Below are 27784 nucleotides of genomic sequence, written 5' to 3'. Positions count from 1 at the left end.
AAGATTTCAAAAAATGAAGAATAGTTAAGGGACTACTTTTGTAATTTCATATTTTTCGTGGGAAACAAAGAAGGAGCGCTTAAAAACTATCACCCCCTAAAATATTGACAATCTGTCTCCTGCATCCCCTTCCCCTTCCTCCTCTATCTAAAATTCAAATTTCTTTTTGTTGTTGACGATCAACGATTTTATTCATTTCCAAAATTTATTACAAATTTTTATATTTATATTAAATCTTACACATACATTTCAAACGATGTCATGCACAGATTCCGATTCATCATCTCACGGCAACGGAGATTATAAAACTTTCCGTCAAATCAGCCGTGATCGTAAGTTATCCGGTCTCAAGGAATCGAATTCATTATTTAAAATATAAATGTAGCATAGTTGGAATGTTAATTAGTTATCTCTGTATTTATTGCGTGAGGTTAGGTTATTGATCTCAATTATATTATCTGCTTGTTCTGTTAATGATGCATTTGTTATAACGTGCTTTGATTTGCTTAGGTTAGCTACATATTTTCGAATATTTTTTCAGTCGTTTAAATTTATGTTTGTTAATAGAATAATAGATATAGTTAATTTATACTCCCTCCTAGTAACAGAATTTAGAAACTGCTATTGCTATAGAATATAGGTAGAGTTAATTGAATTTTTTACCTATAGAACAATATTAATATTACAGTTTTTAGGTCGTAAGAGGTTTTTTTGGCCTTATTTTAATAATGTACCTTGTTTTGTGAAAGGAATGTTTACGGTTGCTTCGTTGGCGTTTTGTAGTATTTTTTGATGGTTAATTGATGTCAAAAGAGCATGTTGCTTTTTGTCATCGTACATGGATATCTAAGCCAACTTTTGCCTATTTTTCTATGCTAGATACATATATAGTAAGAAACTCTTTATGTAATAATATAATCAAGTTTCTGTATCTAAGACCTTAAAATGGATACTGTGTATCTGTCTTCAATTTACTTTTGTTCCTTAATGCTGAAAAAACCGGTTACTATCTCGCAGGGTTGTTATATGAGATGCTCAAATCATCTTCATCAGGGGACGCAAGATCAAGTTGGAAGGTATGTACATAGATCAATTACGACTTCGAAGTAACACATATATTGATATTGACTTGTTTCTTGATCAATCCAATTATTCAGTCAGTATCTAACATAAAAGTGCTGCTGAGATATAATGTTGATATTGTTATTTTGCTTCTTGTTTAAGACTTTTCTGGACTTTTTTTTTTTTTTTTGCAGGTACTTATTATGGATAAAGTCACCGTGAAAGTTATGTCTGCTTCATGCAAAATGACAGATATCACTGATCAAGGAGTTTCATGTAAGCTTATCAATTATTATAATCCTGTGTTGCGTTACATACTTTAATTGTCTGATGACGTTGACAGTTGACTATTCCTCTTCTGTAAATCGATTTCTGATCTTTATGTGCTCCCTTTATTGCAATGTTTAAGTTTGAAATGTGATTTAAACATAGATATACTGTAGAGGTCATAATGTGAGCAGCTCTATAGTTGCACGCAGATATAGACATGTAGTCGTCGTAGTTTTTAGTATCAGAAATTTTCTTAACGGTAGTCCTGCAGTCCCTCTGCCTCGCAGATCATATCTAATAAGTTTATGGCATGATTGATTAATCTTTTTGAAGATATCTGTTTATGTTCGTTTTTAAGTTTTATTTTTGTCTGCAGTGGTGGAAGACATTTTTAAGAGACGGCAACCTATGCCTTCTATGGATGTCATATACTTCATTCAGCCAATCAAAGAGAAGTACACCTTCTATTCTTTTTCTTCATCATCATGTGTGTAATTTCATATGGTAACAGACATGTGTAAACTCTTCTTCATGATCGACTATAATTAGATGTCAAGTATTATTTCTTACGTACAATTTGTATCATTTATAAAATCTATATCTTTAGCCTCAGTTTACAGACTATTTATTCTCTTATGTAGCTTGTAAATTTGACTCTATTATTTGTTTGGTTTGCAGCCTCATCATGTTCTTGTCTGACATGTCAGGAAGAGAACCTTTATATAAGAAGTACGTGAAAGATTGTAATTCCATAGTCTTCTTTGTTCTGTTTGTTAGTTTATATCTTATATTGGTTTTCTGGTTTACTCCATTTGTTGCAGAGCATTTATTTATTTTAGCTGTCCAGCCTCAAAGGATTTGATTAGTAAAATTAAGAGTGACATGAGTGTTTTACCACGCATTGGTGCTCTGAGAGAAGTACTATCACCATCTTCTTTTTGTTCATTATCTTTGATCTATTAAATAGAAGCTGTAAAAAATGATTTCACCGTTGATTTTATTGCAGATGAATCTGGAATACTTCCCTATAGAAAGTCAGGTAACTATCATTCATCCATTAGCTGTTTACGCCAGTACCTTTTTTCTCCCATTTTTTAAAGTCATTCATGACTTTTTCTTAATTATTTTTATGGCAGGCGTTCACAACTGATCATGATAGAGCTCTACAAGATCTCTACAGTCAAAGTGCTGAAAATTCTCGCCAAGTTGACGCTAGCTTGAACATTATTGCAGGTCGCATTTCTACCGTTTTTGCTTCAATGAAGGTAAGAGTAAAATCTCAGATTCTAAAGAACTATTTAAATTACACCTTTCAAGGGTTAACATATTCACATTATGCCAGGAGTTCCCTGTTGTATGGTACCGTGCAAAGGGCATGGATGGATCTAGTGCAGCAACACAACGGGACTTGGTGCCTGTAAAGCTTGCTTCTGCTGTTTGGAACTGTATTACAATGTATAAAACTACTATACCTAACTTTCCACAGACTGAAACATGTGAATTGCTCATAGTGGATAGATCACTTGATCTGGTAAGCTTTGTTTTTGCTGACTTTAATATTATGATGTTTTGAGTTTTTTAAAATATGTATGATAATCTGCGTCCAGATTGCACCCATCATTCATGAATGGACTTATGATGCAATGTGCCATGATCTGTTAGAGTTGGATGGGAATAAATATGTGCAAGAGGTACATTTTAGGGTAACCTTGCATACTTAAGTAACTAACTTAATAAATATGTGAATATGAAGCGTGTTCTATATAGGTAGTTAATAAACCTGGCAGTGAGCCTCAGAAAAAAGAGTTCCTTTTAGAAGATCATGATCCAGTTTGGCTTGAAATGCGCCACCTACACATTGCTGAAGTATGTATTGATTTTTTGCTTTCTGGCGACATGTAAATGTGTTAAGTTTTGATTTTTATTATATCCTTCTGCTTTCATATCAGGCTAGCGAAAAACTGAGTGACAGAATGCAAAATTTCATGTCAAAAAACAAAGCTGCACAATTACAACAAAGGTTGGTGCTGTCATATAGATATATAATGGATACTGATATGATATTGTGTAGTCATAATCTTTTCCGTTATTAGTCATTAAAGTTCGAATTTTCAAATATTTATATACATGAAAGACACCATTGTGACTTAGGGACCATTATGCAAGCTTTGAGAAAGATATGTACACCTTTTGACTTGTATTTCAACATTAATATGCACTGTACGATATATTGACATTACAATTTACCTCAATTTACAAACCTTTTACATAAGGTTCTGACGTAAATGCAGAGATGGTAGTGAGTTATCAACACGGGAGATACAGAAGATGGTTCAAGCTTTGCCACAATATAATGAACAAATGGAAAAACTTTCACTCCATGTAGAAGTATGTTTCTTAATTACTGTATGATTTTTACCGTCTTTTTCTCTATTTGGTAGTTTCAGTGGTATTCAGGCACTTAAGACAAGGCAAAGTGGGCGGATCGGTTATGGGTCAAAACAGGTTGTAGTCGAAACGGGTTGGTAGGGATGTACTAACCCATACAAAAGTTTCTTTTTATAAAAGAACTGATGTGTTATCTATGTTTGACCTGTTCCCGTAGATAAATTTCTGATTTAACCTGTTGGGAAAAAACACAACCCAAATAGACTCATTTTTTACCAAGAAGGTTGAAATTGCCACCTTAGTGATGAATAACTTAATTACATGTTTAAATTAGATTGCTGGAAAAATCAACAAAGCTATCAGAGATGAAGGGCTCAGAGATCTTGGTCAAGTTGAGCAGGATCTTGTATTTGGTGATGCTGGAACAAAGGAAGTCATTAACTGTTTAAGGACGTATCAGGTGACTTGAAAAGTACATATAAGACATGAATCCACAGGAGATTTTGCTAAAATATATTAGTTATATTCTTATAATATGTCGTTATACTTGTTCCAGGACACAAAACCTGAATACAAGTTGAGATTAATGATGATTTATGCCATGACTCACCCCGAAAAGTTTGAGGGTGACAAAGCAACAAAGCTTATGCAGGTTTCTATTTTTCATACTCTGTCCATCAAATATATATAACTTTTTAATTCCTTCATTCGATTAATTTGCTTATGATATTGTCTTGGTCTTTTTCTTTATTGTCTCTTAGTTGGCAAAATTGCCTCCTGAGGATATGAAGGTAATACAAAATATTAAATTGCTGGAGGGATCAAATAGCAAAAAGAAACACCATGGATCCTTCTCCTTAAAATTTGATACTCAAAAGGTAATCACATAATCTTTCATGACAATATCAAACACAACTCAGATATATATTTTCATGCAGTTATGTATCGAACTTCTGACTGTTTCTTGTATTTTTATTATCCTGTTATTAGAGGAATCATGCAATAAGAAAAGATAGAACAGGAGAGGAGGAAACATGGCAACTCACACGATTTTATCCCATGTTAGAGGTAACATTATAACCGTCATATGATGCAATAACAATATTAACATACATGATTTTCATCTGAAATATCATCATCTGCTAATACTTGTAGGAGTTGCTTGAAAAACTTGGGAAACGTGAATTGCCAAAGGACGAGTACCAATGCATGAACAGTCCAAGTTCAAGTTCTCAGAGTGGTTCTACTCATAGCACGCACGACACATCAGCAAGGAGCGGGGCCGCTAATCATCCACATTCAAGAAGATCAAGGAGGACTGCCACATGGGCAAAGCCCCGTTCATCTGCCGATGGACATTCGAGGTATTCTTTACAGATTTCCATTGTAATGTGTAATTTTAAAAGAAGCTTTTGATCCTCTCTTTGAGTAAAAAATCATCTTTATTTTCAAAATAATCGAGTGTGCTCACTATTCAACTGTGTTTGAAGCAGTTCTGCATCAACTAGTACATCTTCGGATTTCAAAAACATGGGACAGCGTATCTTTGTATTTATAATTGGTGGGGCCACTAGATCTGAGGTAAACATTTCAGGTTTTTGTTTATGACACAAATATTTCATAGTTGTATTCTTTGCCTATAAGGTGTTTTTTTGTATGCAGTTACGAGTTTGTCACAAGCTTACTGCCAAGTTAAAGAGGGAGGTTATACTAGGTTCAACTAGTTTCGATGATCCAACACAATATATCGCAGTAATATATCTTTCATATCTTCTATGTTTTTATTACTATTATTATTATTTTTTGCTCTATATTATGATTTCGCTCTATTTTTCCATTTGTGCTGCAGAAAGTAAAGATGCTTTCCGAAAAAGGACACAGTCGATGACATTTAAATTAAAATCTATGTTGTTTATTGCATATTCAAGATTGTGTCAGGTTACAAGTTGTTACACTAACCCCAATATGTCAAGTGTCGTCCGTTTGACAAAGTGTTGTGGAGTAACAGATTTTTTTGGCCCCAGGACTTCAATTGTAAATTTTTTTATTTATGACATTTTTTATTAGTTTCAATTCTCCATTACCTTCAGTGCTAAAAGTTAAATTTACTGAATACTCATGTCTGGGAGAGTAGACTAACTTCTCATGGTTTGGATTTCAGATCATCATTTCAATCTTTATTAATACGATACTTGGTTGCACTAAATAGTTAAAGATATAATCAGTCAAGTACCCTTTAGATTTACAAAAATTATTATAATTTTGTTGCAATAAATTTCTTGTGCTTTTCTAATCTAATTGTTACTACTTCCAACACTAAAGTATACAAGATCCAAACACTAACTGCTCCAGATGTAGACTTAGGGAAATCATTATATGCTGAACAGCAGAAGGCATACAAAATACATAATAGAAACAACGAAAGAGTCTCGATTCATTTATAAAATGTGAATACAAAAGCATTCACAATGCAAATAAGTACACAGACAGAAGTTTCAAGTGAACATAAATCCAAGATGACGAATATTTAAAGTACTACATTCAGTTTTTATCCAAACCTTTGACACTTGCTCACGCATTGTGAAAACCCCATCTAATCAAGTTTGTTCGATTCATGAAAGACTGATAAGATGCCAAATCACAATATTCAGAAAATTCATTTGGTATCTAATCCCTGCGGAGTTGTTCACTTTCACGACGAACACCATTAGCATTCAGGATTATGATTTCTACACTATCTCCCTGTGTAACAAAAAATTAAGGATGTATTAGAGCATCTACAATGTATGCATCGGATATCCATTATAAAGGAGCAGAAAAATAAAAGATACTGACTTATGAAATCTTCATATAACTTATACTCTTTAAGAAGATTTAGCAATAGCACCGAGAGTTTCATTTGTATGTTACAACTTACAACAAGTATAAGGATACCAGTGTGGGTTCCACTTGAAAGTTAGCAACCACAAAATTACTCTCTTCATTTATTGCATAGCACCGATGATCAAGATTTATGTTCTATGCCAATGTCTAATCCTTAAGACTTAAGCACATCAAAAAATAGGAGATAAAACTTACGGTGTATATATCTCTTTCTGTTGCTGATGAAAAGCAAGTCTTCACCAAATCAACAGCTTCAGATTCTGAAAGTGGCGTAACAGCATCCTGTACCAATAATAAGAAATGTTTATCAAAATGTGCCAGTGTAAACTGTAAAGTGAAATATAGATTCGTTTTGTGGTTCTGATTTCTGATTCTCCCTCCACGTCATTTAATTACTGTCATTGTAATTCAAAAAAAAAAAAAAAAAAAAAAAAAAACTGATTTGCAGACAGAGAGTGTAAGCAAGCTTTAGTATCTGCATATTTTTCACGTTTTTAATAAGTGTGGCCCTTGTCCATATTCCTCTTAGGATGCTTAACGAAGTGTTAAACAGGTGATTTAAGTTATGAATCAACTAAAAAGATACACATATAAATCCGTCTATGCATCTATTCAACAATCCTTCAAATGATAGATGGGAAATTATGCTAATGGAAGTGTTAGTAATAAATTTAATCACATTAAATAAATGGTAAAATTTAAGCAGAGTTATTACTGTTATTAAACACAATGATGTGGTTTTTGCTGGTGTCAAAGTACATAAAAGATAAATATTAGAGGTGGTAATTTTAAGCCATTTACATATGAGCAAGTCAGTTTAGGATATGACATAATTCTAATGGGTAACATAATTCAAATAGATAAGAACTTGCGGGCATAGCCCAACGGTTCTCCCCATGTACTTTGTGTCATGGGATAAGGAGAGGTCATGGGTTCGATCCTTAGGGATGACATGATTTTCTTTAAACCAATTGAACACCAATAATGGTGGTATATATTGACCATATATGGAGGTTTTACCGGATTCATTCACGGACCCCTACCCGGAACCACTGCCCGAATGGATGTGTTCCCGGGTACCGTCGATCGGGTTCGGGTTTCCGCCCGAACGTGTGTGTTACGTGCAAATGATGAGGGTCGTTGAAAGAAATGATCTACTGATGCCAAAAAATGGCCGTTAAAAAAAAAAATTCAAATAAATAACTAATAATCAAGAAAGTCGACCCGATATGTACAAATCACCATTTTTGACATGTCTAAATATGTGTGTGTGTGTGTGTGTGTTGGGGGGAGAGAGAGAGAGAGAGAGAGAGAGAGAGAGAGAGAGAGAGAGAGAGAGAGAGAGAGAGAGAGAGAGAGAGAGAGAGAGAGAATGTTCAATTCAGACCTTTGCAGGTAACAAAAGAGGGCTGGGGGATTTAAGCTGGTTGTCAAGGAATGGAGTAATGAGAGTGGCACCAGAACCTTGCGCACTGTATCCAACCCTCTCATAGGATCCAACGGCATCATATGTGAAGACACATCCCTTTCCTTGATATGAAAAAATTAGTTAACACTTTCACAAACATAATGCTTAAGAATATTACTGCATGAAAAAAATGTATATCAGCATACCTTCACTATCGAGGCCACCTAAAACATTGAAAGCATAGTATGGGAAAAATCGTTTGTAATATAGTGTATTCGAGAGGAGCTGAGCCATAGCAGGGCAACTCATCTGTTTGTTGTGCTGGTGTTGATAAATCTGTAATAAAAACACACATAGAAAACATAAACATTTTTGTACCTCATTATTCGGACTATGATTTATAAGCAACTAAAACAGTTTCCCCATATAAAAGATTTCAGACAAGCAATTGGAGTTAACATTAACACAGCTGCAGAAACAAGCTTTCACTATGTATCGATTTAATTAACACTAAAAGATAACAAGTTTTAAGGATCTTACCAGGTGTCTAGAAGACAGAACCTTTTGAAGCGCTTTCACATCGGCCTGGAATCCTGAAGAAGCCATGAAACTTTTGTCCGCTCTGAAAGTAAATATTCGAAAAGCCTTTAATATCAGCTATTTAAATTCAAAATTATTTTATTTGGGAAGACTCATTTTATGCTTTTCAGACAAACCAAATGAGAAACCCTTCAAGTACATGGATCCATGGGTAATTGAAGTTCAAAATGGCTCATACAATAGGTCTCAAGTTCGAATCCTGTCTACGACGAATATATTAAATCTAACAGAAAACAAAATCATGCATTTAACAACATCCATAAATAAATTAAAACGAGATAAATCATACAATTTACAGATTTTAGAGTAATCTCTGGTGAGAATACTGTAACCGGTAGACATTCGAGTATCAGCTGCAATCACACAGTAATCCGCACCAGCAATCGCAACACATGTTCTGCGAATTAAAAAAAAAAAATTAAATTAATATATAATCGAAAGTCTATAAACAAAGAAGAGTAAAATTAGGGCATAATAATGATAAAGTACCCTCCATTGTTGTCATACGGAGACCAGTTAGCTTGTTCCTTAGGCATTATGATTATGAAATTGGGGATTTGATTTTCGGATCACAAGAGCTTATAGTGTGCACTTCTTGTATGTATAAAGGAGCCCTATTTTCACTTCTTTTGTTCTTCGATTTCTTTTCTATCAAGAAAACATGAAAATTGCAAAGGGGAAACTAGTTACCGTTTTGGTCCCTCATGTACAAGTAAAGTTCACTTACAATCCCTATAGTTTTGTTACGGAGTACATTATACGTAATTTATAAGCATTAAGCATAAACAATATACTCCATATAGAAGAGTAGTACCGGTAGAAGAACTCGACTCGGTTTTCTTTAGGTAGTTGAATTTTCTCTCAAATATATAGAAATTCAGAGCAATTAATAGGTAATCCCCTCTTTCCGTGATGATGTGAAAGGACTCGATTCCACTTTCTTCCCTATTGAAATGTAGTAGGAACAACCTTTCCGCAATTGCATTGGCATAATACGAAGTATTATATAGGATAATATAAATATAAATATGATATAAAATAAAATAAAAGAGAGGTAAACAAATTCTTATAATTAATATCTTGATTTATAAATCATACAACAATACAATCACGATGTTATCTAAAACATGCCATATGTTAAGAGTTAATAGTTTTAACTACCTTTGGCCTAAGCTTTGATAAATTCTTTGTAGTATGAAGAATTAATAGTAGAGAGAAATAACAATATATATTTCTTATTCTTGTAAGAAATTGGTGTGTGTTCTTTCTTACATTCATCATCTATTTATACATAAGAATAATAACTGTATAGAATCAATTACGAGATATGAATTGTAAATTTGTCTCCTAAAGTTGAATTATTGTGGATGGAGATATAAATTGTCAAACATCCGTTTTTGGCTTTTATGAATATAACACTCCCCCTTGGATGACAATTTTTGTTTCATTAGAGATCAACTAGTACTGCCTCGTTAAAAACCCTGTTAAAGAAAACTCAGTGGGAAAAAACTTTAGCTAAGGGAAAAAAGAGTGCAGCATGAGTTGACTCCCCCTCAAGTAGACATCGGTGAGCTGTTACATCCTTTTAACATGCCTCATGCCAATATTGTGAACATGCGCTCTGAAAATAGCAGTTGGAAGTGCTTTGGTGAAAAGATCAGCAGAGTTTTTGCTGGATTGAACATATCGCATTTCAATCAGGTTGTTCTTAATGAGATCTTGAGTGTATGAGAAGAATCTAGGAGGTATGTGTTTTATTCGGTCACTTTTGATATACCCTTCTTTCATCTGTGCTATGCAAGCTGCATTATCTTCATAGATAGTTGTTGGACTTTTATCGCGTTCTAGTCCACAAGAATCAGTAATGAGTTGTGTCATTGATCTTAACCAAAAACATTCCCGAGTAGCTTCATGTAATGCAATTACTTCGGCATGATTTGATGATGTTGCAACAAGTGTTTGATTTTGAGAACGCCATGAAATTGCGGTACCTCCATTTAGGAATACATATCCAGTTTGAGATTTAGCTTTATGTGGATCGGATAAATAACCTGCATCTGCATAACCAACTAAATCTTGTTTTGAATCGTTAGAATAAAATAATACCAAATCAGCAGTTCCTCGAAGGTATCGAAATATGTGTTTGATTCCATTCCAGTGTCTTTTGGTAGGAGCTGAGCTGAACCTTGCCAACAAATTAACTGCAAAAGAAATGTCAGGTCTTGTACAATTTGTAAGATACATAAGAGCTCCAATTGCACTAAAATATGGCACTTCAGGTCCCAGAATATCTTCATGATCCTCACAGGGACGAAATGGATCAGTGTCAACATTAAGTGATCTAACAACCATAGGAGTACTTAATGGTTTTGCCTTGTCCATATTGAAACGCTTTAAAATCTTTTCTGTATAAGTTGTTTGATGTACAAGTAAACCATTAGGCATATGCACAATCTGCAAACCAAGGCAATACTTGGTTTTCCGAGATCTTTCATTTCAAATTCTTTCTTTAGAAGTTCAATGGCTTCATGGACTCTTTATTTGTACCTATGATGTTAAGATCATCGACGTAAACGGCTATGATCACATATCCGGATGTTGTTTTCTTAATGAATACACATGGGTAAATAAGATTATTAGTATACCCTTTGCTTATCAAGTAATCACTTAATCGTTTAGACCACATGCGACCCGATTGTTTCAACCCATATAAAGACCTTTGTAACTTGATTGAGTACATTTCTTTGAGTTTTGCATTGGATGCTTCTGATACCTTAAATCCTTCAGGTATCTTCATATAAATATCACTATCAAGTGATCCATATAGATAAACAGTCACAACAACCATGAGATGCATTTCTAAATTTTTAGAAACTGCCAGGCTGATTAAGTATCTAAAAGTAATTGCATCCATAACAGGAGAATAAGTTTCCTCATAATCAATTCCTGGTCTTTGAGAAAAACCTTGAGCTACAAGTCTAGCTTTATACCTTGTAACTTTATTTTTCTCATTTCTTTTTCGCATAAAAATCCATCTATATCCCACAGGTTTCACATCTTTAGGTGTGAGAATGATAGATCCGAAAACTTTTCTTTTATTGAGCGATTCAAATTCAGCTCGTATTGCTCATTTCCAATTATCCCAATCATGTCTATTTTGACATTCCATGACAGATTTTGGTTCTAGATCATCATCATCATTCATGATGTCATATGCAACATTATATGAAAATATCTCATCAATATTTTTCATTTCATTTCGATTCCATAATATTTTTGAATGTGCATAATTGATTGAAAATTCCGTATTGACATCATCAATCTCCTCTGCAGAAGGAGTATTGATTTGTGGTTCTTCTTGAACACTTTCTTTAACCTCATTATCAACTGATTTTCTTTTTCGAGGATTTTTATCTTTTGAACCAATTGGTCTCCCATGTTTCTGGCGTGGCAAAGACTCAAGAGTGACATTATTGCCAGCTTTTGGAATTTCAATTCGAGCTGGAGCATTTGCTGCTGGTATATATGATTTAGTCACTCTTTTTGTATCTGTAAATGCATCAGGCAATTTATTCGCAAGTTCTTGCATATGCATTATTTTTTGAACTTCGATCTCGCATTCTTTTGTGCGAGGATCAAGATACATTAATTGAGGTTCACACCATGAAACATCATTTTTTTTTATTTTTTTTTCTCCCCCTAATCTAGGGAACAATGTTTCATTAAAGTGACAATCAGCAAAATGTGCTGTAAAAACATCACCCGTTATGGGTTCAATATATCTTATGAATGAAGATGTTTCATATCCAACATATATTCCCATCCTTTTTTGAGGACCCATTTTAGTGCGTTGTGGTGGTGCGATAGGAACATAAATCGCACAACCAAATGTTTTAAGGTGGGTAATATTTGGCTGATAGCCAAAAGCAAGTTGCAGGGGAGAATATGTATTACTTGCACTTGGTCTAATGCGAATTAATGATGCAGCATGTAAAATTACATGACCCATACAGATACTGAGAGTTTTGTTCTCATTATCAATGGTCTAGCTATTAACTGCAATCGTTTGATTAGTGATTCGGCTAAACCATTTTGTGTATGCACATGGGCAACAGGATGTTCAACAACAATTCCAATAGACATGCAAAAATCATTAAATGCTTGAGATGTAAACTCACCAGCATTATTCAATCTCACCCTTTTAATAGTATAATCAGGGAAATGTGCTCTCAATTTAATAATTTGAGCAAGAAATTTTGCAAATGCCATGTTTCGACTTGATAATAGACAAACATGAGACCATCTACTAGATGCATCTATTAGGACCATGAAATATCTAAATGGTCCACATGGTGGATGAATTAGTCCACATATATCACCTTGAATTCTTTCAAGAAACATTGGTGATTCTTTTTCAACCTTAAGAAGTGATGGTCTTATTATCAATTTTTCAAGTGAGCATGATGTACATGGGATAAGTGCATCATGAGGGATCTTTTGATCCGTCAATGGATGTCCATGTGTATTTTGAATTATTCTTTTCATCATTGTTGATCCTGGGTGGCCTAATCTTTCATGCCACAGATTGATCATTACAGGATCGCATGCTTTTTCATTAACTACCGTATGTGTTTCTGGTACATTTATATATGTATAATGTAAACCAGAACTAAGTCTTGGTAGTTTTTCAATTACATGATTCTTGTCAGTGATACTTAAGTATTTATCATTTTCTGTAGTCACCGACTGATAATCATATCCATTTTGGTATATGTCAGAGAAGCTTAACAAATTTCTCTTTGATATGGGAGAAAATAAGGCATTTTTTTATCATAAAATTTATACCATTTGGTAACATGAATTTTGCCTTTCCCATTCCTTTTATTAAATCCGAAGGACCTGATATAGTATGTACTGTTCCTTCTGTTGCTTTAAAATCAGTGAAATATTTTTTAGATTTGAGTATAGTGTGTGTGGTACCACTGTCTGCAATACAAAGATCCCCACCATTTGACTGATTTGCACTCCAGTAGTTTACATCATGAACTTCAAAAAAATGAGAAACAAATAATTAGTTCATAATTCATCAATATATTACATTCAAAATATGTTATAAACGAAAGTACATAATAAGGGAAACATATAGTAAAGTAGATATGGTATAGATCGTAAATCTACATCCATTTATGTGACGCCCCGTACAAAACCATCGTGTACAATTCGTCAACAACAGGATCTTTACACGGTCGAACATTATATGCTGTTTGAAAACCAGTTTTGCATTCATAAAAAGATAGCGTTTACAAAAGATAACGTGACACAGAGGTCATTACAAAGCCATTATTCAAATAACATAAGTTGTAAATGCAAGATAAAAGTTTCATGATTGAGACATCTCTAAGTAATGCAGCGAAAATCTAACACAACAGGTCCATAACAGTAAGTCTATAACACCAAGACAGCAAGTCTAACAGCGGAAGCAACATCGTCTAAGTACCTGAGAAATACACGCTTAAAAAGTCAACACGAATGTTGGTGAGCTATAGTTTGTTTGTAATCAGTAATGTAATGTAGGTCACGAGATTTCAGTGCTTCAACCAGCAGTTTAAATCAGTAATTCAAATCAGTATGATAAAGTATATGCTTATCCGTGGGCACCCGGTAACTAACTTAACGTAATGTTACCCCCTAAAAGTACACTTGGCGAGTGCGTAAGTTTACGAAGTATTAAATACCAGTTAAATGCTAGCGCGACTAGCCCGAGTGGGGATGTTAAACCCTATGGATCCATATCTAAGATTTGCGTTCACCGGTTCAAAGACCAATGACTAAACGTTACCTAGCTAAGGGGAAAGTTTATGCCGTTGTATAACCCACACATATATAAAGTTTAAGTACTCGTGCCTAGTATGTAAAACGTAAAAAGCGCATGTATTCTCAGTCCCAAAATAGTTAAAGTAAAAAGGGATGCTATAACTCACAGTGATAAAAGCGGTAAAGTCGATAATGAAAGTATGCAAGTAGTAAGTCGGTCCGAAAGGTCGTCAACCTAAGTCAAAGGTCACTAAGTCAGTATGTTGTCCCAAAAAGATTTGAAAGTGCATAAATTAAGTTTAAGTGTCATCATTATCATCATTCATCATCATAAAAGCTAAGTAAGTTTGACAAGAATAGAGATCGAAACAATAGGCTAAATTCGGTCAGCTTCTACGACCTCTATACAAAATGAAAAGACGCATAGTCAGTGGATATGGCTCCGTATATGAGTCCTCTAACCGCTGACCAATTTTCAGAACCTAACTCGTCTTCGTTTGACCGTGGCGACGGTTTAAGTGCGAGTAGGTTAGAAATTTCAGCACAACGTTACAACGGTGTAGTGACTTTCGGAGGGCTATAAATCCTAAACCGTATATCGGATTAAGTCGAGGCCTAAACGAAAAGTCATCTACTCGAAACGAGCTAACTGAAAATCAATTTTCCAGAAGTCCAGGAATCTGATCAGATCCCAAAAAACAATTAAACAAGTGCTCCGGTGGGGTTCTTAGTGCTTGATGCTCATCACGGTTCTCATCCTTGATGCTTGTAGCTTCAAGTGTACAACTCGTTGATGGGTTAGCATTACCTTGACCAAGATTCTACCATCAACACACAATATGTTAAGACCAAGTGAAACGACCCGTCCATATTACTATAAATGCAGTACGTTATTCATTGGTCCCATAGCGAGGTAATTGACCTCTATATGATACGTTTTAGAAAATATTGCATTTGTTTCATAAAAAGCACACCATTATTATACATAATACGAGTTTTAAACATATGGGCGATTATTTACAAAATAATCCCCATGATACATCGATTTTCAAATATTACAAAGGTGACATAACAGTCGAATATAATACATGACCAAAGTTTTATTGAATGCAACCCTCTTTTAAACAAAAGCATGAGCCTCCATGCAAAGCTTGCTCAGATAATGCGACAGTGGAAGAATTTCTTAAGGACCTGAGAATAAACATGCTTAAACAGTCAACACAAAGGTTGGTGAGATATATAGGTTTAAAGCTAGCATCGATATAAATATAGACCACAAGATTTCATAGTTACAAACATTTCAATAAAGATATTCTATAAGATGTTGAGCGCTTCGGTAACCATACTTAACCATTAATGTGGCATATTCCCTTTATTATAAATCTCCCTACACTATACCAAGTGTAGTAAAAACGAAGTACTATGCAACCGTTTACGATACTAGAGTGACTAGCCCAGTTGGGGTTGTCAAACTTGATAGATCTATCAATAGGATTCGCGCTTACATGTTCTTACAACATGTAAATATTAGTTACCAAGCTATTAGGGAAGATATGCAAGGTGGTACAACTCAACGTAGAATATATTTTAAGTACTTGTGTCCATGGCGTAAAACATAAAATGCATGTATTCTCATCCCAAAATATTTTAGAGTTTAAAAATGGGACTATATACTCACAGTAGTAAAAGTATATTAATAATAAGTTTTCAACTTATTAAAAATATGATCGTCATCCTTGGATTCACGAACCTATAACAATAATAACGATTCAGATAATAATACAACATATAAAATAAAGCAAGTTCATAGAATACTTATATAATAATTTTTAACATTTTATGTTGGTAGTCCAAAATAGTTCTAAAAATCCATTAATCGGTATATATATATAATCTTAGAATTACCCCACGGTGTATTGTGTACGTATTGTCTTGCATCAATCCAGAGACGTATTGTATACGTATTGTCTTAGAATTAACTAAGACGTATTGTGTACGTATTGTCTTAGGATTTATCAAAACGTATTGTGCACGTATTGTCATGGAACGTACCAAGATTATTATATATATACAATCTCGAAATTAACCAAGATTATAATATTTTGTTATACTAATGATAACATGTCCAAATATGTATAGGATATAGGAAAAGTTAGCAAGGATATGGTTAATATAGTTTTTATAATATAAATTTCGTCCATACAACGTTAATTTTAGCAGATTTTGTTTTACTCGCCAAATAATCATTAAAACTCCGTTTAAAGTGAATCAAATTGCTATGGATTCCTTAAGAAGTAAATTTAACAAAACCAATTCGAAAAGATCCGTCCAAGTAGTAATTTTTAGAACTTTACCCTCTTTTTTTGTCCGTGGACAGATTTGGGAAAATCCCGGCATCCACCCAATATATGATTTTTGATAAAATACTTCCACTTTGTCTAAAATCATGAAAAAATACTGTAAGTCTTATTTACATATATTAACATATTTCCAAAGTCTTAGCCTCGAACTCAAAGTCTAAGATAGGTTTTTAATTCCCAACCCAAAACAGCCCGCTTTTTACCGAATGGAGATTAAAGGATATATGTTAAGTTTCAAGGTGTTCTTCATATGTACAAGTTATAAGTTCTTATATTAACTTAATATAACATCAAAATACATATAAATAAGTGTTATTAGAGTTAATTTAGAAAGATTAGATTAGTTTTTCAAACAAGTTTAGAATCAACTAAACTATGTTCTAGTTTATAAACTCTTACATAGATAGCTATAAACATATGAATTGAAAAAGAGTTGAAGTAGAGTTTTTACCTCAATTTTAGAATGTAAAGTTGCTAGAAAGAAGTAGTAGAACAAAACTTGAGAGAGTTCTTGCAAGTGTGTGTAAAAATGAGTTAGAAATAGTGCTTATTTATAAGCTTGAAAATTTGATTTTTAGTGAAAATATCTAAGATAAATTAAAATGTATTAAGTCATGGATGACATATTAAATTGATTAGGTCATGGATAACATATTACACAAATAATTGCAGATTTCTATTGGTATATACCAATAGTAAATACTTCTAGAAGCTGTGTATAATACGGGTAACAATACCGTATGAATACTGAAATGTCCCGTTCTTATTGATTAAAAACGTTCCATATTAATTGATTTCGTTGCGAGGTTTTGACCTCTATATGAGACGTTTTTCAAAGACTGCATTCATTTTTAAAACAAACCATAACCTTTATTTCATAAATAAAGATTTAAAAAGCTTTACGTAGATTATCAAATAATGATAATCTAAAATATCCTGTTTACACACGACCATTACATAATGGTTTACAATACAAATATGTTACATCGAAATCAGTTTCTTGAATGCAGTTTTTACACAATATCATACAAACATGGACTCCAAATCTTGTCCTTATTTTAGTATGCAACAGCGGAAGCTCTTAATATTCACCTGAGAATAAACATGCTTTAAACGTCAACAAAAATGTTGGTGAGTTATAGGTTTAACCTATATATATCAAATCATAACAATAGACCACAAGATTTCATATTTCAATACACATCCCATACATAGAGATAAAAATCATTCATATGGTGAACACCTGGTAACCGACATTAACAAGATGCATATATAAGAATATCCCCATCATTCCGGGACACCCTTCGGATATGATATAAATTTCGAACTACTAAAGCATCCGGTACTTTGGATGGGGTTTGTTAGGCCCAATAGATCTATCTTTAGGATTCGCGTCAATTAGGGTGTCTGTTCCCTAATTCTTAGATTACCAGACTTAATAAAAAGGGGCATATTCGATTTCGATAATTCAACCATAGAATGTAGTTTCACGTACTTGTGTCTATTTTGTAAATCATTTATAAAACCTGCATGTATTCTCATCCCAAAAATATTAGATTTTAAAAGTGGGACTATAACTCACTTTCACAGATTTTTACTTCGTCGGGAAGTAAGACTTGTACACTGGTTGATTCACGAACCTATAACAATATATACATATATATCAAAGTATGTTCAAAATATATTTACAACACTTTTAATATATTTTGATGTTTTAAGTTTATTAAGTCAGCTGTCCTCGTTAGTAACCTACAACTAGTTGTCCACAGTTAGATGTACAGAAATAAATCGATAAATATTATCTTGAATCAATCCACGACCCAGTGTATACGTATCTCAGTATTGATCACAACTCAAACTATATATATATTTTGGAATCAACCTCAACCCTGTATAGCTAACTCCAACATTCACATATAGAGTGTCTATGGTTGTTCCGAAATATATATAGATGTGTCGACATGATAGGTCGAAACATTGTATACGTGTCTATGGTATCTCAAGATTACATAATATACAATACAAGTTGATTAAGTTATGGTTGGAATAGATTTGTTACCAATTTTCACGTAGCTAAAATGAGAAAAATTATCCAATCTTGTTTTACCCATAACTTCTTCATTTTAAATCCGTTTTGAGTGAATCAAATTGCTATGGTTTCATATTGAACTCTATTTTATGAATCTAAATATAAAAGTATATGTTTATAGTCAGAAAAATAAGTTACAAGTCGTTTTTGTAAAGGTAGTCATTTCAGTCGAAAGAACGACGTCTAGATGACCATTTTAGAAAACATACTTCCACTTTGAGTTTAATCATAATTTTTGGATATAGTTTCATGTTCATAATAAAAATCATTTTCTCAGAATAACAACTTTAAAATCAAAGTTTATCATAGTTTTTAATTAACTAACCCAAAACAGCCCGCGGTGTTACTACGACGGCGTAAATCCGGTTTTACGGTGTTTTTCGTGTTTCCAGGTTTTAAATCATTAAGTTAGCATATCATATAGATATAGAACATGTGTTTAGTTGATTTTAAAAGTCAAGTTAGAAGGATTAACTTTTGTTTGCGAACAAGTTTAGAATTAACTAAACTATGTTCTAGTGATTACAAGTTTAAACCTTCGAATAAGATAGCTTTATATGTATGAATCGAATGATGTTATGAACATCATTACTACCTTAAGTTCCTTGGATAAACCTACTAGAAAAGAGAAAAATGGATCTAGCTTCAATGGATCCTTGGATGGCTCGAAGTTCTTGAAGCAGAATCATGACACGAAAACAAGTTCAAGTAAGATCATCACTTGAAATAAGATTGTTATAGTTATAGAAATTGAACCAAAGTTTGAATATGATTATTACCTTGTATTAGAATGATAACCTACTGTAAGAAACAAAGATTTCTTGAGGTTGGATGATCACCTTACAAGATTGGAAGTGAGCTAGCAAACTTGAAAGTATTCTTGATTTTATGAAACTAGAACTTTTGGAATTTATGAAGAACACTTAGAACTTGAAGATAGAACTTGAGAGAGATCAATTAGATGAAGAAAATTGAAGAATGAAAGTGTTTGTAGGTGTTTTTGGTCGTTGGTGTATGGATTAGATATAAAGGATATGTAATTTTGTTTTCATGTAAATAAGTCATGAATGATTACTCATATTTTTGTAATTTTATGAGATATTTCATGCTAGTTGCCAAATGATGGTTCTCACATGTGTTAGGTGACTCACATGGGCTGCTAAGAGCTGATCATTGGAGTGTATATACCAATAGTACATACATCTAAAAGCTGTGTATTGTACGAGTACGAATACGGGTGCATACGAGTAGAATTGTTGATGAAACTGAACGAGGATGTAATTGTAAGCATTTTTGTTAAGTAGAAGTATTTTGATAAGTGTATTGAAGTCTTTCAAAAATGTATAAATACATATTAAAACACTACATGTATATACATTTTAACTGAGTCGTTAAGTCATCGTTAGTCGTTACATGTAAGTGTTGTTTTGAAACCTTTAGGTTAACGATCTTGTTAAATGTTGTTAACCCAATGTTTATAATATCAAATGAGATTTTAAATTATTATATTATCATGATATTATCATGTATGAATATCTCTTAATATGATATATATACATTAAATGTCTTTACAACAATAATCGTTACATATATGTCTCGTTTAAAAATCATTAAGTTAGTAGTCTTGTTTTTACATATGTAGTTCATTGTTAATATACTTAATGATATGTTTACTTATCATAGTATCATGTTAACTATATATATATATCCATATATATGTCATCATATAGTTTTTACAAGTTTTAACGTTCGTGAATCACCGGTCAACTTGGGTGGTCAATTGTCTATATGAAACATATTTCAATTAATCAAGTCTTAACAAGTTTGATTATTTAACATGTTGGAAACATTTAATCATGTAAATATCAATCTCAATTAATATATATAAACATGGAAAAGTTCGGGTCACTACAGTACCTACCCGTTAAATAAATTTCGTCCCGAAATTTTAAGCCGTTGAAGGTGTTGACGAATCTTCTGGAAATAGATGCGGGTATTTCTTCTTCATCTGATCTTCACGCTCCCAGGTGAACTCGGGTCCTCTACGAGCATTCCATCGAACCTTAACAATTGGTATCTTGTTTTGCTTAAGTCTTTTAACCTCACGATCCATTATTTCGACGGGTTCTTCGATGAATTGAAATTTTTCGTTGATTTGGATTTCATCTAACGGAATAGTGAGATCTTCTTTAGCAAAACATTTCTTTAAATTCGAGACGTGGAAAGTGTTATGTACAGCTGCGAGTTGTTGAGGTAACTCTAGTCGGTAAGCTACTGGTCCGATACGATCAATAATCTTTAATGGTCCAATATACCTTGGATTTAATTTCCCTCGTTTACCAAATCGAACAACGCCTTTCCAAGGTGCAACTTTAAGCATGACCATCTCTCCAATTTCAAATTCTATATCTTTTCTTTTAATGTCAGCGTAGCTCTTTTGTCGACTTTGGGCGGTTTTCAACCGTTGTTGAATTTGGATGATCTTCTCGGTAGTTTCTTGTATAATCTCCGGACCCGTAATCTGTCTATCCCCCACTTCACTCCAACAAATCGGAGACCTGCACTTTCTACCATAAAGTGCTTCAAACGGCGCCATCTCAATGCTTGAATGGTAGCTGTTGTTGTAGGAAAATTCTGCTAACGGTAGATGTCGATCCCAACTGTTTCCGAAATCAATAACACATGCTCGTAGCATGTCTTCAAGCGTTTGTATCGTCCTTTCGCTCTGCCCATCAGTTTGTGGATGATAGGCAGTACTCATGTCTAGACGAGTTCCTAATGCTTGCTGTAATGTCTGCCAGAATCTTGAAATAAATCTGCCATCCCTATCAGAGATAATAGAGATTGGTATTCCATGTCTGGAGATGACTTCCTTCAAATACAGTCGTGCTAACTTCTCCATCTTGTCATCTTCTCTTATTGGCAAGAAGTGTGCTGATTTGGTGAGACGGTCAACTATTACCCAAATAGTATCAAAACCACTTGCAGTCCTTGGCAATTTAGTGATGAAATCCATGGTAATGTTTTCCCATTTCCATTCCGGGATTTCGGGTTGTTGAAGTAGACCTGATGGTTTCTGATGCTCAGCTTTGACCTTAGAACACGTCAAACATTCTCCTACGTATTTAGCAACATCGGCTTTCATACCCGGCCACCAAAAATGTTTCTTGAGATCCTTGTACATCTTCCCCGTTCCAGGATGTATTGAGTATCTGGTTTTATGAGCTTCTCTAAGTACCATTTCTCTCATATCTCCAAATTTTGGTACCCAAATCCTTTCAGCCCTATACCGGGTTCCGTCTTCCCGAATATTAAGATGCTTCTCCGATCCTTTGGGTATTTCATCCTTTAAATTTCCCTCTTTTAAAACTCCTTGTTGCGCCTCCTTTATTTGAGTAGTAATGTTATTATGAATCATTATATTCATAGATTTTACTCGAATGGGTTCTCTGTCCTTCCTGCTCAAGGCATCAGCTACCACATTTGCCTTCCCCGGATGGTAACGAATCTCAAAGTCGTAATCATTCAATAATTCAATCCACCTACGCTGCCTCATATTCAGTTGTTTCTGATTAAATATGTGTTGAAGACTTTTGTGGTCGGTATATATAATACTTTTGACCCCATATAAGTAGTGCCTCCAAGTGTTTAATGCAAAAACAACCGCGCCTAATTCCAAATCATGCGTCGTATAATTTTGTTCGTGAATCTTCAATTGTCTAGACGCATAAGCAATCACCTTCGTTCGTTGCATTAATACACAACCGAGACCTTGCTTTGATGCATCACAATAAATCACAAAATCATCATTCCCTTCAGGCAATGACAATATAGGTGCCGTAGTTAGCTTTTTCTTCAATAACTGAAACGCTTTCTCTTGTTCATCATTCCATTCAAATTTCTTCCCTTTATGCGTTAATGCAGTCAAGGGTTTTGCTATTCTGGAAAAGTCTTGGATGAACCTTCTGTAGTAACCAGCTAGTCCTAAAAACTGGCGTATGTGTTTCGGAGTTTTCGGGGTTTCCCACTTTTCAACAGTTCCTATCTTTGCCGGATCCACCTTAATACCTTCTTTGTTCACTATGTGACCGAGGAATTGAACTTCTTCCAACCAAAATGCACACTTTGAAAACTTAGCGTACAATTCTTCCTTCCTCAATACTTCTAACACCTTTCTCAAATGTTCACCGTGTTCTTGGTCATTCTTTGAGTAAATAAGTATGTCATCAATGAAAACAATGACAAACTTGTCAAGGTATGGTCCACACACTCGGTTCATAAGGTCCATGAACACAGCTGGTGCATTAGTTAAACCAAACTGCATGACCATAAACTCGTAATGACCGTAACGTGTTCTGAAAGCAGTCTTTGGAATATCATCTTCTTTCACCCGCATTTGATGATACCCGGAACGTAAGTCAATCTTTGAATAAACAGACGAGCCTTGTAGTTGATCAAATAAGTCATCGATTCTCGGTAGTGGGTAGCGGTTCTTGATGGTAAGTTTGTTTAACTCTCGGTAGTCGATACACAACCTGAATGTACCATCTTTCTTCTTGACAAACAAAACAGGAGCTCCCCACGGTGATGTGCTTGGTCGAATGAAACCACGCTCTAAAAGTTCTTGTAATTGGCTTTGTAGTTCTTTCATCTCGCTGGGTGCGAGTCTGTAAGGAGCACGAGCTATTGGTGCAGCTCCTGGTACAAGATCTATTTGAAATTCAACGGACCGATGTGGGGGTAATCCCGGTAATTCTTTCGGAAATACATCAGGAAATTCTTTTGCGACGGGAACATCATTGATGCTCTTTTCTTCAGTTTGTACTTTCTCGACGTGTGCTAGAACAGCATAGCAACCTTTTCTTATTAGTTTTTGTGCCTTCAAATTACTAATAAGATGTAGCTTCGTGTTGCCCTTTTCTCTGTACACCATTAAGGGTTTTCCTTTTTCTCGTATAATGCGAATTGCATTTTTGTAACAAACGATCTCCGCTTTCACTTCTTTCAACCAGTCCATACCGATTATCACATCAAAACTCCCTAACTCTACTGGTATCAAATCAATCTTAAATGTTTCGCTAACCAGTTTAATTTCTCGATTCCGACATATATTATCTGCTGAAATTAATTTACCATTTGCTAATTCGAGTAAAAATTTACTATCCAAAGGCGTCAATGGACAACTTAATTTAGCACAAAAATCTCTACTCATATAGCATCTATCCGCACCCGAATCAAATAAAATGTAAGCAGATTTATTGTCAATAAGAAACGTACCCGTAACAAGCTCCGGGTCTTCCTGTGCCTCTGCCGCATTAATATTGAAAACTCTTCCAAGGCCTTGTCCATTCGTGTTCTCCTGGTTCGGGCAATTTCTAATAATGTGGCCCGGTTTTCCACATTTATAACAAACTACATTGGCATAACTTGCTCCGACACTACTTGCTCCGCCATTACTCGTTCCGACACCATTTGTTCCTTTCGTTCTATTAACCCCTGGTCCGTAGACCTCACACTTCGCCGCGCTATGACCATTTCTTTTACACTTGTTGCAAAATTTGGTGCAGAACCCCGAGTGATTCTTTTCACACCTTTGGCATAGCTGCTTCTGATTGTTGTTGTTGTTGCGGTTATTATTGTTGTTGGGATGATTGTTGTTGTTGTTGTTGTTGTTGTTGTTGTTGTTGGGCCGTTTGTTGTAGTTGCGATTGATGTTGCGATTGTTGGGATAATTGTTGCGATTATTGTTGTAATTGCTGTTGTTGTTGTATTGGTGATTCTTATCACCGTTTTCCTCCCACTTTCTTTTGACTTGCTTCACATTGGCCTCTTCAGCAGTCTGTTCTTTAATTCTTTCTTCAATTTGGTTCACGAGTTTGTGAGCCATTCTACATGCCTGTTGTATGGAGGCGGGCTCGTGTGAACTTATATCTTCTTGGATTCTTTCCGGTAATCCTTTCACAAACGCGTCGATCTTCTCTTCCTCATCTTCGAATGCTCCCGGACACAATAGGCACAATTCTGTGAATCGTCTTTCGTACGTGGTAATATCAAATCCTTGGGTTCGTAACCCTCTAAGTTCTGTCTTGAGCTTATTGACCTCGGTTCTGGGACGGTACTTCTCGTTCATCAAGTGCTTGAATGCTGACCACGGTAGTGCGTACGCATCGTCTTGTCCCACTTGCTCTAGATAGGTATTCCACCATGTTAATGCAGAACCTGTGAAGGTATGCGTAGCGTACTTTACTTTGTCCTCTTCAGTACACTTACTTATGGCAAACACCGATTCGACCTTTTCGGTCCACCGTTTCAATCCGATCGGTCCTTCGGTTCCATCAAATTCCAAAGGTTTGCAGGCAGTGAATTCTTTGTAGGTGCATCCTACACGATTTCCTGTACTGCTAGATCCAAGGTTATTGTTGGTATGTAGCGCAGCCTGTACTGCGGCTATGTTTGAAGCTAGAAAAGTACGGAATTCCTCTTCATTCATATTCACGGTGTGTCGAGTAGTCGGTGCCATTTCCTTCAAAATAGTTAAATGGAACAAGTTAATCATACAGAATATTAAGAGTAGTTAATAGTATTTTGTAAAATAATATGAACTCATTTATAAAAGCTTTTTCTTCATATTAGCGTTTTATAAGTTTAAATTCGGGTAGTACCTACCCGTTAAGTTCATACTTAGTAGCTAATATACAATTCAACTACTACAATTCTATATGAAAAACTGATTATAATAATATTTCGCGTTCAAACTTTTATACAATATTTTACAAACTTACAATACCGCTTATTTTACATAAAGCATGAAATATAGCACACAATAACTTTGATACAAGATAGTTGTGAATATAATTCTAGCTAGTACACAAGTCGTTCAGCAAAGGCAATAAAGACACGTAATTCATACGTCCAGAAACAAGTCATGCATTCTGGTTTTACTAGGACTACTTCCCATCCTTGGTCTTGTGAAAAATAACCGTTATGGCCGTTGATAAGACAGCGTGTTGTAACGTCGTCAAAGGGACGAGGGTTACGTAATGTCCAACAGTCCCGTAATAATCTAAAAACCTCATTTCTTACCCCAATTACCGACTCCGTCACTTGTGGAAACGTTTTGTTTAATAGTTGTAGCCCGATGTTCTTGTTCTCACTTTGGTGAGAAGCGAACATTACTAATCCGTAAGCATAACATGCTTCTTTATGTTGCATGTTAGCCGCTTTTTCTAAATCACGAAGTCCAATATTCGGATATATTGAGTCAAAATAATTTCTTAACCCGTTGCGTAAAATAGCATTTGGGTTCCCCGCAATATATGCGTCAAAGTAAACACATCGTAACTTATGGGTTTCCCAATGTGATATCCCCCATCTTTCAAACGAAAGTCTCTTATAAACCAAGACATTCTTAGAACGTTCTTCGAATGTCTTACAAACTGATCTCGCCTTAAATAGTTGTGCCGAGGAATTCTGGCCGACTCTAGACAAGATTTCATCAATCATGTCTCCGGGTAGGTCTCTTAAAATATTGGGTTGTCTATCCATTTTGTGTTTTTAAACTGTAAAATAGACAAGAGTTAGATTCATAAAAAAATACTTATTAATACAAGCAATTTTTACATATATCATAAAGCATAAGAATACTATATTACATATATTACACCACACGAATACAACTATCTTATTCCGACTCGCTCGTTTCTTCTTCTTCGGTTTTGGTTCGTTTTGCCAAGTTTCTAGGGATATATGATGTTCCCCTAATACGAGCCGTCGTTGTCCACATTGGTTTAGAAAAACCTGGTGGTTTAGAGGTTCCCGGGTCATTGTTACAACTTAAGGACTTCGGGCGTTGACGATACATATAAAGTTCATCGGGGTTGGAATTAGATTTCTCTATTTTTATGCCCTTTCCCTTATTATTTTCTTTTGCCTTTTTAAATTCAGTTGGGGTAATTTCTATAACATCATCGGAATTCTCGTCGGAATCCAATTCATCGGAGAATTGGTAATCCTCCCAATATTTTGCTTCCTTGGCGGAAACACCATTGACCATAATTAACCTTGGTCGGTTGGTTGAGGATTTTCTTTTACTTAACCGTTTTATTATTTCCCCCACCGGTTCTATTTCTTCATCCGGTTCCGATTCTTCTTCCGGTTCCGATTCTTCTTCCGGTTCCGACTCTTCTTCCGGTTCCTCTTCGGGAACTTGTGAATCAGTCCAAGAATCATTCCAATTTACATTTGACTCTTCATTATTATTAGGTGAGTCAATGGGACTTGTTCTAGAGGTAGACATCTATCACATAATATCAAACGCGTTAAGAGATTAATATATCACATAATATTCACATGTTAAAAATATATAGTTTCCAACAAAATTTGTTAAGCAATCATTTTTCAAGTAAACACGGTCGAAGTCCAGACTCACTAATGCATCCTAACAACCTCGATAAGACACACTAATGAAAAATTCTGGTTCTCTAAGACCAACGCTCGGATACCAACTGAAATGTCCCGTTCTTATTGATTAAAAACGTTCCATATTAATTGATTTCGTTGCGAGGTTTTGACCTCTATATGAGACGTTTTTCAAAGACTGCATTCATTTTTAAAACAAACCATAACCTTTATTTCATAAATAAAGGTTTAAAAAGCTTTACGTAGATTATCAAATAATGATAATCTAAAATATCCTGTTTACACACGACCATTACATAATGGTTTACAATACAAATATGTTACATCGAAATCAGTTTCTTGAATGCAGTTTTTACACAATATCATACAAACATGGACTCCAAATCTTGTCCTTATTTTAGTATGCAACAGCGGAAGCTCTTAATATTCACCTGAGAATAAACATGCTTTAAACGTCAACAAAAATGTTGGTGAGTTATAGGTTTAACCTAT

The 27784-nt window shown here is 34.5% G+C and overlaps 2 protein-coding genes across 2 annotated transcripts; one reads left to right on the top strand and one right to left on the bottom strand.

The window, feature by feature from the left end:
- Positions 1 to 256: 256 nt before the first annotated feature.
- LOC139842481 (protein transport Sec1a-like) lies at positions 257 to 5608 on the top strand. The gene is made up of 21 exons (XM_071832617.1): positions 257 to 332; positions 1018 to 1076; positions 1257 to 1338; positions 1709 to 1787; positions 2011 to 2061; positions 2154 to 2250; positions 2339 to 2371; positions 2469 to 2597; positions 2675 to 2863; positions 2940 to 3023; positions 3100 to 3198; positions 3282 to 3352; positions 3624 to 3720; positions 4055 to 4180; positions 4277 to 4372; positions 4482 to 4598; positions 4711 to 4788; positions 4876 to 5084; positions 5214 to 5301; positions 5383 to 5472; positions 5570 to 5608. The coding sequence occupies exons 1-21, from the start codon at positions 257 to 259 to the stop codon at positions 5606 to 5608; spliced, it is 1989 nt and encodes a 662-aa protein (XP_071688718.1).
- A 526-nt stretch (positions 5609 to 6134) lies between these two features.
- On the bottom strand, positions 6135 to 9205 carry LOC139844820 (proteasome subunit beta type-1-like). The gene is made up of 7 exons (XM_071835052.1): positions 9101 to 9205; positions 8901 to 9008; positions 8552 to 8633; positions 8218 to 8347; positions 7991 to 8133; positions 6799 to 6885; positions 6135 to 6462 (listed from the first exon to the last, which is right to left on the bottom strand). The coding sequence occupies exons 1-7, from the start codon at positions 9145 to 9147 to the stop codon at positions 6388 to 6390; spliced, it is 672 nt and encodes a 223-aa protein (XP_071691153.1). The 5' UTR covers positions 9148 to 9205; the 3' UTR covers positions 6135 to 6387.
- Positions 9206 to 27784: the final 18579 nt, after the last annotated feature.

This window comes from Rutidosis leptorrhynchoides, chromosome 4, assembly GCF_046630445.1.
Source record: "Rutidosis leptorrhynchoides isolate AG116_Rl617_1_P2 chromosome 4, CSIRO_AGI_Rlap_v1, whole genome shotgun sequence".
NCBI classification, from domain to species: domain Eukaryota; kingdom Viridiplantae; phylum Streptophyta; class Magnoliopsida; order Asterales; family Asteraceae; genus Rutidosis; species Rutidosis leptorrhynchoides.
The sequence above is the reverse complement of the archived record's forward strand: the minus strand, read 5'-3'. Positions and strand labels throughout refer to the sequence as shown.

Excerpts from the sequence above, each read along its gene's own strand:
- LOC139844820 (XM_071835052.1), bottom strand. The coding sequence starts at position 9,147 with ATGCCTAAGGAACAAGCTAACTGGTCTCCGTATGACAACAATGGAGG. Across the intron at positions 8,348-8,551 it reads TTCTGTCTTCTAGACACCTG|ATTTATCAACACCAGCACAA; the intron begins GTAAGATCCTTA and ends TTTTTATTACAG. Across the intron at positions 8,134-8,217 it reads AGGTGGCCTCGATAGTGAAG|GAAAGGGATGTGTCTTCACA; the intron begins GTATGCTGATAT and ends TTTCATATCAAG.
- LOC139842481 (XM_071832617.1), top strand. The coding sequence starts at position 257 with ATGTCATGCACAGATTCCGATTCATCATCTCACGGCAACGGAGATTAT. Across the intron at positions 3,353-3,623 it reads GCTGCACAATTACAACAAAG|AGATGGTAGTGAGTTATCAA; the intron begins GTTGGTGCTGTC and ends ACGTAAATGCAG. Across the intron at positions 4,373-4,481 it reads AAGCAACAAAGCTTATGCAG|TTGGCAAAATTGCCTCCTGA; the intron begins GTTTCTATTTTT and ends ATTGTCTCTTAG.